This window comes from Salvelinus alpinus, chromosome 6, assembly GCF_045679555.1.
Source record: "Salvelinus alpinus chromosome 6, SLU_Salpinus.1, whole genome shotgun sequence".
Lineage (NCBI taxonomy): Eukaryota > Metazoa > Chordata > Actinopteri > Salmoniformes > Salmonidae > Salvelinus > Salvelinus alpinus.
Genome location: NC_092091.1, coordinates 67,309,212 through 67,321,293, shown reverse-complemented (window position 1 = coordinate 67,321,293; position 12,082 = coordinate 67,309,212). Strand labels below are relative to the sequence as shown.

Below are 12,082 nucleotides of genomic sequence, written 5' to 3'. Positions count from 1 at the left end.
TCATTCTGGAAGGTTGGTACCGTCTCTTCAGAAAGCTTTAATACATTGTTTGGTTTGTTCGGCTACGAGCCGAGGTGCAGACTTTTCCAGTCCTCCTCATGGATTTAAAAGGTATAGACTGGGTGTAAGAAATTGTATAAACTCCCGTCTTTCTAGCCTATCCTTACACCGAAACAGCGCTTTAAAACCCATGAGTCCGAGCCAGCAGATAGATACACGCTTCAGGAAGGGAATCAATACAATTTGGAACAGTTCGACGACAGCAAAACCAAGTTCAGCTGGAAAAGAAATGCCATCAAGTTGGTTGTACAAGCTGACTTCGTCCTATTGCTGCCCCCAGGGACAAGAGGTGGACCAAAGTCACCTCTCCATACAATACATGCCTGAGCAGACGACAGATGATCTACCTGTGTGTCCGTGACTGACGTGGGACTTCATGTCACTCTCCTCCACACAGACGTAGTCACAGGCGCTGCAGCACAGAGAGAACATCCACTGCTCCTTGTCCACGTGGAGAGACATGTGGCTGACGAACTGGGCGTTCAGCCCCGTCTGGAAACCACACGCATGGCAGCTGGATGGACAGGAAGAGGGAGGGATGGGTTAAACACTGATCTCAGAACAGGTCACAGCTAGAGGGGGAAAGGAGAGAGGTATTGAACATAGACCAAATGCTGATCTCAGACCAGGTTATAGAGGGAAGAGGACATCATTAATTCCCAAAGCCTGACCTCAGACCAGGTTATAGAGGGGAGAGGACATCATTAATTCCCAATCAAACCCCAAAGCCTGACCTCAGACTGGTAAAGAAATAGGTCAGTCATGTACAGTCCATGGTTTACATTTACATCCCAATTTATGGGATCAGTAAATTGCATGTGTCAGTCTTTATACGGCTAGATCTTCTGTACACACACACACATTAACCACAGAAACTAGGCTGTTTGACATGAGAAGTTAGTTCTTTGACGCCTGCTATGGATGAACATGTACTCGCCAAAAACTATAGGGACAGACCTTTATTATGGGTCTGTGTACATTAGTACAGGGATAGTTCTTGTGACTACTGCTCTGAGAACAGGTGCGTCGACCAGACTCTAGTAGAAATCCAAAATGGTGTATCTGGCCCATTCAATGTTTCTTTGGAGTATTTCTTTCATTCAGCGTAGCAGCACCTGTAGTAATAGGGGAAGGTCTTCCCGTCTCGTCCCTCAGCGGTGGTGACGGCGCTGACCATCTGCTCTGCGTCGGTGCTGACCAGCTTGACAGAGTGGATGGTCAGGTGCTGGTTGAGGTTGGCTCTGCACTTGGCTGCATAAGGACACAGGTGACACGTATACTTTCGCTCCTCTGGAAGGACAGACGGACGGACAGACAATGTCAGAGAGAGCGAGAGATGGGTCTACAGAGACACATGGGGACACACATTCGTACACACACTTATGCGTAATACGCACGCCATATACAAAACGCACGCAGGCACAAGTATGTACGCAAACAACATGCGTACACATCACGTATACACAAATACAATGAGTACGTCCCCCTGCATGAGAATGTCTGCTTAGTGGACTACACAAACAAAACACACACACAAATCCTATGACGTCAGCTACTGACTAACGCACACACACACACACATTTTGCCCGAGGACATGAAGCCAGGGAACCTTTGTGGCCCGGGTAAACCAAAAACAACCATCATGATGACATATGCCCCCGTTTCTGCTCTCTGTGGTGTGCCCAAGCTGTTCTCAGCCAAACAACCCACTCACAGGGGGAGTGTGTGTGTGTCAGAGTGTGTGTGCGCGTGCGTGTTTTGTATTAGTGTGTGTGGACCATGCGCTTTCATGCATAAGAATATGTAGGTTTTTACATAAATGTGGGTGCATTAAAAAGACCAATTTAAATCAAATTAAAATTGAGAATGCATGATCTTTTACAGCAATGACCCTTCTTAGACTTGTGGTAATGCCAGGGGAGTGGAGATCTCGGATCTGAACCACAGAGTCAGGACCTCTGTTTGGATCTCTCATCCAATGGATCGCTTAGACGGTAGTGTGTGCTGTGTTCACATGTATTTACATGTATTTATACACTGAGTGTACAAAACATTATGAACACCTGCTCTTTCCATGACAGACTGACCAGGTGAATCCAGGTGAAAGCTATGATCCCTTATTGATGTCACTTGTTAAATTCACTTCAATCAGTGTAGATGAAGGGGAGGAGACAGGTTAAAGAAGGATTTTTAAGCCTTGAGACAATTGAGACATAGATTGTGTATGTTTGTCATTCAGAGGGTGTAGGATCAAGAAAAAAGATTGAAGTGCCTTTGAACAGGGTATGGTAGTAGGTGCCAGGCGCACCGGTTTTCGTCAAGAACTGCAACGCTGCTGGGTTTTTCACGCTGAACAGTTTCCCGTCTGTATCAAGAATGACCCATCACCCAAAGGACATCCAGCCAACTTGACACAACTGTGGGAAGCATTGGGGTCAACATGGGTCAGCATCCCTGTGGAACGCTTTTGACACCTTGTAGAGCCCATGCCCTAACAAATTGAGTCTGTTCTGAGGGCAACAGGGGGGGTGGAACTCAATATTAAGAAGGTGTCCTTAATGTTCTGTCCACTCAGTGTATGTATTTATGTGTATTAATATGTATTCATGTATATATATGTATGTAAATGTATTAATATGCATAAAAGCATGTACAGACACAGTAGTATGTGGTTTTGCATCAGATACGGTATGGCCCCATTGCGGTTACACTCTGTATGTACACCTACTGTAACTGTGTGTGTATGAATCCATCCACTCAGTGTGTGTGTGTGTGTGTATATATTTATTTAAATAAATACATAAACAAATAAATAAATGTGTGTGTGCGCATCCGGTATTGCGTCTGTCCATGTTTGTGTGTCCATTGTGTCCAGTGTGTGTACTGGGATGCAGAGCAGCCTTCTGGCTTGGTAATTAGGCGGGCAGTTTTCCCACTGAGACTAATCATGGTGGTAATCTCTTTAAAGGAGAGGGTAATCCAGTCTAGTAAACCTTATTTACTTTTTACAGGGTATTACACACACAGTCACACACACGCCAAGGGAACGTTGACAAGATATGTCACAACACACACAGGGACGTGTACGTAGAGATGGAAAGGGAGTGTGTGTTAGTGGACTCACCTGTGTGTAGAGACAGGTGTCTGGACAGGGTCTGCTGTCTGCCAAACACCTTGCCACATACAGGACAGGGGTAGAGGTGCTGACTGCTCAGTATCCCCTGGGACATCCCGTTCCCCCCCGGCTCTCCAGTGTCCTTCTCTGGGTCTGGAAACACACAGACAGAGTACCGTCACCATCACAGTTTACCATATTTTACTCACAACTTTCTCATAACCTCCCCCTGGGAGGCGACCTGAAAGTCCATATTGTAGGAAAGCATTCAGCAACTGAAATGGAGTCCAACCTTGTTCCATATTACTCCAACTCTACTCCAACCCTCAGCCTTGTTCCATATTACTCCAACTCCACTCCAACCCTCAGCCTTGTTCCATATTACTCCAACTCCACTCCAACCCCCAGCCTTGTTTCATATTACTCCAACTCCACTCCAACCCCCAGCCGTGTTCCATATTACTCCAACCCTCAACCGTGTTCCATATTACTCCAACCCAAAACCTTGTTCCAAATTACTCCAACCCTCAACCTTGCTCCATATTACTCCAACCCTCAACCTTGCTCCATATTACTCCAACCCTCAACCTTGCTCCATATTACTCCAACCCTCAACCTTGCTCCATATTACTCCAACCCAAAACCTTGTTCCAAATTACTCCAACCCTCAACCTTGCTCCATATTACTCCAACCCTCAACCTTGCTCCATATTACTCCAACCCTCAACCTTGCTCCATATTACTCCAACCCTCAACCTTGCTCCATATTACTCCAACCCTCAACCTTGCTCCATATTACTCCAACCCTCAACCTTGCTCCATATTACTCCAACCCTCAACCTTGCTCCATATTACTCCAACCCTCAACCTTGCTCCATATTACTCTAACCCTCAACCTTGCTCCATATTACTCCAACCCTCAACCTTGCTCCATATTACTCCAACCCTCAACCTTGCTCCATATTACTCCAACCCTCAACCTTGCTCCATATTACTCCAACCCTCAACCTTGCTCCATATTACTCCAACCCTCAACCTTGCTCCATATTACTCCAACCCTCAACCTTGCTCCATATTACTCCAACCCTCAACCTTGCTCCATATTACTCCAACCCTCAACCTTGCTCCATATTACTCCAACCCTCAACCTTGCTCCATATTACTCCAACCCTCAACCTTGCTCCATATTACTCCAACCCTCAACCTTGCTCCATATTACTCCAACCCTCAACCTTGCTCCATATTACTCCAACCCTCAACCTTGCTCCATATTACTCCAACCCTCAACCTTGCTCCATATTACTCCAACCCTCAACCTTGCTCCATATTACTCCAACCCTCAACCTTGCTCCATATTACTCCAACCCTCAAACGTGTTCCACATTACGCCAACCCTCAACCTTGCTCCATATTACTCTAACCCTCAACCTTGCTCCATATTACTCTAACCCTCAACCTTGCTCCATATTACTCTAACCCTCAACCTTGCTCCATATTACTCCAACCCTCAACCTTGCTCCATATTACTCCAACCCTCAACCTTGCTCCATATTACTCCAACCCTCAACCTTGCTCCATATTACTCCAACCCTCAACCTTGCTCCATATTACTCCAACCCTCAACCTTGCTCCATATTACTCCAACCCTCAACCTTGCTCCATATTACTCCAACCCTCAACCTTGCTCCATATTACTCCAACCCTCAACCTTGCTCCATATTACTCCAACCCTCAACCTTGCTCCATATTACTCCAACCCTCAACCTTGCTCCATATTAGTATTCTCATCATCTCCATGATAATCAGACTATACCACACTGTACCCCTTGATATTCTCTCTCTCTGTGTGTCCTCCATCACCCATCAGTCCTAAGCCCTCTAGTGTGTGGTTGTCCATGCTAATCAGACTATATAGTAATACACTACCACCCAGGGATACAGCAGGGATGGAGAGAGTGAGAGAGCGAGAAAGCATAATAGAGAGAGAGAAGAGGAGAGAGAGAGAGAGAGAGAAGACAAGAGAAGAGAGAAGAGGAGAGAGAGGCACGGAGGTGTTGGGAAAGCGTGAGAGAGGAAGAGAGTGAGAGAAAAGGGAGAACATGACAAGAAGAGATATAGAATTAACCTTCTGATGAAGGCACAGCTCTCAATTAGGATTCCATGCCACTCCTCCTCTCTCTTTATCCCCCTCTCCTCCATCGGGTAAATAAATAAAGAAGTGGACAGGGAGAACTTCCGTCATTAACACAATGCAGCTAGTCTCAAATGGACGTCTGGCACCACACTACCTAGGATCATATTGTTCTCAGTGACAGGGTAAGGGGAGAGTGGACTGACTATACCGTACTCCACACAGGATGGTCTTTCACATAGGGACATTTAATAGGGATACACAGGAAATCAGCCCTTTAAGTCCACTATTTACCTGGCGTTAGCTTATCAATAATAGTAAAATGGTAAGTACAGAAATGACTGTACCCACAGTAACCAAGGGGGGGCGGGGCTTAGCAAAGGGTCAAAGGTGTTGCATTCTTCTGAAGTAGAGAATCAAAAAAAGAACCATTGTTATTGTCATCTAACATTAATCTACTGTTAAACCACAGCAAAAATATATTCTTGACTGTTTTCAGTCTGACTGCAGGTCACAGTCTGACTGCAGGTCACTACAGGCATCTTGACATTAACTGTGCGGAAGACAAAAAAAACGAAGGCTAGTGATTGGAGTCACCCTCCGCCACTAAATTCATTTGTTTTAACGAAGAGATGCAAGCTGGTTGATTGTTTGGGGGGGGGGGTGGAGGAGCAGCTAGGAGGCTCCATCCTTCTCTGGTATTTTAGGGGAGATTTAATGGTGGGGGCATTAAAGAATAGATGTACTGGCCTTGGAGAAAGACAGAGGGGGAGATGGAGAAGTCGTCTAGCTAGAGATGAAGGACGTCTAGCTAGAGTTGTATGCTGCTGACAGGTCTGGACTTCTCTCTCTCTGAAAAAAGAGAAGGAGAGAGACCAGAGGGAGGGATGCTAAAAGACAATTCCATCTTTATCTGTCTGGACATGTGCTGGTTGGAAGAGAGCAGAGAGCCTACTGTGTCTGTAGCTACCTGAAGTGAAGTGTGGGAATCTCTCAGTGAATGAGCACTACACACCATTATAAAACCCCTCACGTCAATGCACACCCTCATCCACACAAAACTAAACTAAACACAAGCCTGTGCCCTGATGGTATTCTACAATATTTCAGTCAAGTGGCTATACAGTAATAACACAACTAGTAATAGATTCCTTAGTTGTAATCCTTCTGCAGGGACTGAGTCACTCCTCATAAGGGCCCCTGGACCAGCCGTTCTCTGTGATTCACAACCTGACATACCAGTGGGAGTGTGTGGGTGTGGGTGTGTATATATATATATATATATATATATGTGTCCCTGCATGTGAGTTGGCAGAGTAGAGGGGAGGGTGTGAGGGTGTGTGTGTATTTTTTTTAAATATATTTTTTTTATTTAACCTTTATTTAACCAGGTAGGCTAGTTGAGAACAAGTTCTCATTTGCAACTGCAACCTGGCCAAGATAAAGCATAGCAATTCGACACATACAACACAGAGTTACACATGGGATAAACAAAACATAGTCAATAATACAGTAGAAAAATAAGTCTATATACAATGTGAGCAAATGAGGTGAGATAAGGGAGGTAAAGGCAAAAAAAGGCCATGGTGGCAAAGTAAATAAAATATAGCAAGTAAAACACTGGAATGGTAGATTTGCAGTGGAAGAATGTGCAAAGTAGAAATAGAAATAATGGGGTGCAAAGGAGCAAAAGAAAGAAAGAAATACAGTAGGGGAAGAGGTAGTTGCTTAGGCTAAATTATAGATAGGCTATGTACAGGTGCAGTAATCTGTGAGCTGTTCTGACAGCTGCTGCTTAAAGCTAGTGAGGGAGATAAGTGTTTCCAGCTTCAGAGATTTTTGTAGTTCGTTCCAGTCATTGGCAGCAGAGAACTGGAAGGAAAGACGACCAAAGGAGGAATTGGCTTTGGGGGTGACCAGTGAGATATACCTGCTGGAGCGCGTGCTACGAGTGGGTGCTGCTATGGTGACCAGTGAGCTGAGATAAGGCGGGGCTTTACCTAGCAGAAACTTGTAGATAACCTGTGGGTTTGGCGACGATTATGAAGCGAGGGCCAACCAATGAGAGCGTACAGGTCGCAATGGTGGGTAGTGTATGGGGCTTTGGTGACAAAACGGATGGCACTGTGATAGACTGCATCCAGTTTGTTGAGTAGAGTGTTGGAGGCTATTTTATAGATGACATCACCGAAGTCGAGGATCGGTAGGATGGTCAGTTTTACGAGGGTATGTTTGGCAGCATGAGTGAAGGATGTTTTGTTGCGATATAGGAAACCGATTCTAGATTTAATTTTGGATTGGAGATGCTTAATGTGAGTCTGGAAGGAGAGTTTACAGTCTAACCAGACACCTAGGTATTTGTAGTTGTCCACGTATTCTAAGTCAGAGACATATGACTTATTAGTACACTTATCAGTATGATCCACATGAGGACTTGACCCCTTGAATCAGTGGCTGCAGAGTGGTGATGCTCTGAGCTCTATCAAAGATTCACCAAACCCCTTGTCTGTTAAGTCGCACTGACAGGCTTCACCATGGTGATGCCCCCCCGCACGCCGGTCTTGGATTGGCTTCTCCCTTACTCTTCCTCTTACCACCTCCGTTTGTGTGGCTTAGTACTGAATGGGCACAGAGATCCTTAAGGGGCTTGTATCTCATCTCCTCAGACCACATAATCACATTAGCTGTCCTGAGGGGGTGAGCGGCTGGGCGAGGCAGGGTTGGGTGGGGGTCATCCAGGGTGACTGGAGCCCATGGACAGGGTCTAGGGGCCATCCTGGGGCCACGGTGGCCCTGCAACCCCAGCCAGAGCTCTGATAATCGGGCAATTAGAGGACCGGCGTGGGCCTTGAAGTGGTTAATGGTTTAATTAGTGTTATTAGAGCTGGAGAACGAGGGAGAGAGAGACGGACGCACGGCCTCCGAAAGGCTGGCTGGAGCTTGACCCGGGGCAGGGGGAGAGGAAGGACAGCCGCCACCATCACGACACACACACACACACACACACACACACACACACACACACACACACACACACACACACACACACACACACACACACACACACACACACACACACACACACACACACACACACACACACACACACACACACACACACACACACACACTTGCTGTAAACAGCCACAATTACCGCCACACAGAGATGGTCACATTTTGGAAATGTATGGGCAAAGTGGTACAATGCACCAGTCATTATGAAATCCAACCATGCAACTGTTTGAATTGTCATAAAGTGGTGTTTCAGTAATACAAGGGATTCTCAGAGTAACTGTCTGGATAATGAGTGGTGCTGGGGTGATACTGGGAAACTGGGTTAATGGGAGCACTGGGGAGGGTCACTACCCTTAGCACAGAACACAGCTGTGTGACTGACTGCACCCCAAAGAGAGAAACAGAGGGATAGAGAGGTACAAAGATGGAGAGATGAGAGAGGGAGATATGGAGAGAGGGAGGGAGGGGATAGAGGGAGCAGGAAAAGAGAAAAGTGCAACCCGAAAGCAGAGAAAAGATGGTTGAAGGAGACAAGAGAAAGAACTGGGCATCGGGAAGAGACGGAGAGAGAGGGAGAGAGAGCGAGAAAAGGTGAGAGCGATAAAAGAGAGAGAAAGAGCGAAGACAAGGGCCTGCACGTTGCACCCAGGGAAGGGAGACAGTCGGTTGGGCGAATTAACTATCAGGACACCCTTGACACGTAGAAGCCAATCAGATTTTAATTAACTGGTGGATGGTGATGGAGGGAGAGACGGGTGAGGCTGGCACAGGCTAATTACCCTCTGTATCTCTGCCTGCCTGCCGCAGGCACCACAGGGACAGCCACAGAGCATCCCCATTCCAGGGCCAGGGGAGGGGAGGGAAGGGCTGTCCAGGGCAGGGAGCCCCAAGGCTGGGTAGATGTGTGAGTGAGACGGGAGGTGGAGGCTCTGGAGGTGGAGGAATGGAGGAAGAGGGGTGGAGGAAGAGAGGGTTGGCCAGAGTTGAGTGGCTGGGTAGATGTGTGAGAGAGCGAGGAAAGCCCTGGGGAAGTGGGGATGTGGCTGAGGAGGGTGGGAGGTTACTGTAATCAGCTGTGAGGGCCAACATTCTGGCTGCATGTCTACATTATGTGTCTGTCTGGAGTGTGTGTGTGTCTTTCTGAGTGTGTGGCTCACTATAGTAGTATGCCCACTGAACTGCATCTGTCTGTCTATCTGTCTGACAGTAAGTGTGTATGTGTCAGTCTATCCATGATGTGTGTGTGTCTCACCGTGGAGGGCTGTCCTAGCAGAGGAGCTGGCCTCTGCGGGGGAGGAGGACTTGGAGCGCTGGCTGAAGGGGGATTGTCTGAAACGCTCGTCCAGGAAGGGGCTAGGAGTGGACACACAACCACACACAGACACAGTCAGAGCAGTATCATGCTTTAACAGCTCAATAACTAAAACAAATGCTTACGCTAAAATATGATAGCAATATGCAATGCAATATGCAAGAGGCCTCCCAATCTCAATGCTAAACCATAAGCCATATACCAAAAAAGACAAACTGTAGAAATAGCAGCTAAGCGGAAAAGAAGCCACTATGTTCATCATGTCGAATGGTCGCTGGTTTGAATACCCGAGCCAACAAGGTGAAAAATCTGTCGAGGCACTTAACCCTAATTTGCTCCAAGGGCGCCATACTCCTATGGCTGACACTGTAAAACAACACCTTTCACTGCACCTATCCAGTGTATGTGACAAAACAACATGTTGTTGTTGTTGTTGTTGTCTTACCTGCTTATGCCCACCATGTTGCTGTCTTTGTGGTCGTTGGCTTTGCTGACTTTTTCTGCAACACAAAAAAACATCCCAACATCAAAGAGGGTCACAACAATGAGAAATCATTAACACGCCTTTTGTGGTCATGATGGAACCACGAAGCGGTTATTCAGGACATATTGATTATTCAACGTGACCGAGTGGTTAGTATTGGTCTGATACTGCTTTAAAAAGGTGCAATCTGGGATCTGGGAATCTGTTCAAAGGTCAGTCCTTGCATCTAGAGCGCCGTCTGTGAATTTGAGAGGGGTAACATTTCCCTAACCATTTTGCTGAAAGACCAATCCCAGATTGTAGCGTATAGTAACATTGTGGTCATAGTAACATGCTGTATAAAAACCCAGGGAAGTTGCATGGTTGTCCTGTTGCCTTGGCAGATACTGTTTTAAGTGGTCAAAGTCAAAGAGATCATATTAAATGACTAGAGGGGCTATGTCATAAACCCTCACAGTTCCAGAATGGTATAAAATGGCAGCCATTGTGGCCAGGGAGAAATCCAAACCAGTCTAATTGGAATGAATAGTAGTAGAGGCATAGGTGATGCATTTCCTGATTTCACTTATGCAGAAAAATAAAAGTAAGGCATGTGATTTTTTTTTATACCTAAAATATTGTCATATAATTATAAAGTTTGTACAGGTTTTAGACTGTATAAATAGCCTATGAAATATATGTAAACGGACCATAAATGTCTCAATGTTTGTTTTCTTGGAAAGCTGTGAGTGTTTATAATATGATACAATATCAGTACTTGTTGCATTTACAACTTGTCTAAATCCTATCTACTGATTTCAGCCAGTGGCTGTGGATTGACTGCACTGTTAGTATGGAATGTTGGCATACTGGTTAGAAAAATTATTGGAATCATTCCACTTAAACTGGCGAACAAACATACTGTGCAGACAATCTTCAAAATGATTGTTTTACACAATATCTCATCACAGCACACTGGCTGACCAACTCCCTGACCAAAATGGCTGACCTTTTATGCTGTCATAAGAACTTTCATGTCCATTCTAGTATTCAAATTTCAAATTCTATGGTCAGAGTAATAAAACCCAGGGAAGGTGTTTGGTTGTCCCTTGGCTTCAGCAGCCTACGAGTGATGACCTCATTATAGCAGCCTCTTGCTCCCTGGGTGACACTGCTCTAGTCGCTGCCCCCCAACCCCTCCTCGCACCCCACTCCCTAACCCCTCCTCACCCCCCACTCCCTAACACCCCGCTCCGTCAAACGGTTCGCCAAGGACAGAGGTCTCTCCGCGTTGCCATGGTGATGCCACACGGGAGAAATGTAGGGGGGGGGGGCTAGTTGAGAGAGGGGCGGGGGGGGGGGGGGCTAGTGTGTGCAGCCAAGTGTGCTTGAGCCGGCATGTTTGAAAAGGAGTCGAGGAAGAGAGAGAGAAGGAGGGATAGAGAAGGAGAAGAGGAGGGAGGGACGTGGGGGAAGACAGGCACTTTGTAGACACTGTTCCCCATGGGGGCTTGTGTGTGTCTGCGTGTGTGTGTGTACGTGCGTGCTCATCGGTGTGTGCATCTCTCTCGCTGGAGAGATTTTTTTGCCACAATTTCCGAGGTGCTACTGTATAAGGCATTTAGGCGTAGCAATCAGAGCTGGGGGGATAGAGCTGGGGGGCATGGCCTGGGTCTCCTGTACCCCCCCCCACAACCCCATCTTGGGGGATGCAGGCTCCACTTCAGTGCTCTGCCATCAGGCAATACAAACAGCTGTCTGCCGCCTCAATGTCATGGTCACAGCCAAGCAGGGAAGAAGTGTGTATAAAACCCACAGAGCACATTACAGGTAATATATAGTGTCCCCTAACCGCAGAGCCTCCAGAGGATGGAAGAGAAACATATAGCTTTTATGGCTAAGTATCACACCACATTTCAAGGTTGACACTGAGCACTGAGGTGCCAGAGAGAGTGTGTGTGTGAATGTAGTCAGGGAGGTGTGTG

The 12,082-nt window shown here is 46.6% G+C and overlaps 1 protein-coding gene across 1 annotated transcript in view; it reads right to left on the bottom strand.

The window, feature by feature from the left end:
- znf827 (zinc finger protein 827) overlaps positions 1-12,082 on the bottom strand; it is a 120,016-nt gene that overhangs the window by 41,428 nt on the left and 66,506 nt on the right. Inside the window, exons 7-11 of the mRNA XM_071407482.1 lie at positions 10,080-10,134; positions 9,575-9,675; positions 3,186-3,329; positions 1,176-1,350; positions 408-574 (exon numbers count right to left, since the gene is read on the bottom strand). Coding sequence (XP_071263583.1) covers positions 408-574; positions 1,176-1,350; positions 3,186-3,329; positions 9,575-9,675; positions 10,080-10,134 — 642 coding nt within the window. The remainder of the gene's footprint in view (positions 1-407; positions 575-1,175; positions 1,351-3,185; positions 3,330-9,574; positions 9,676-10,079; positions 10,135-12,082) is intronic.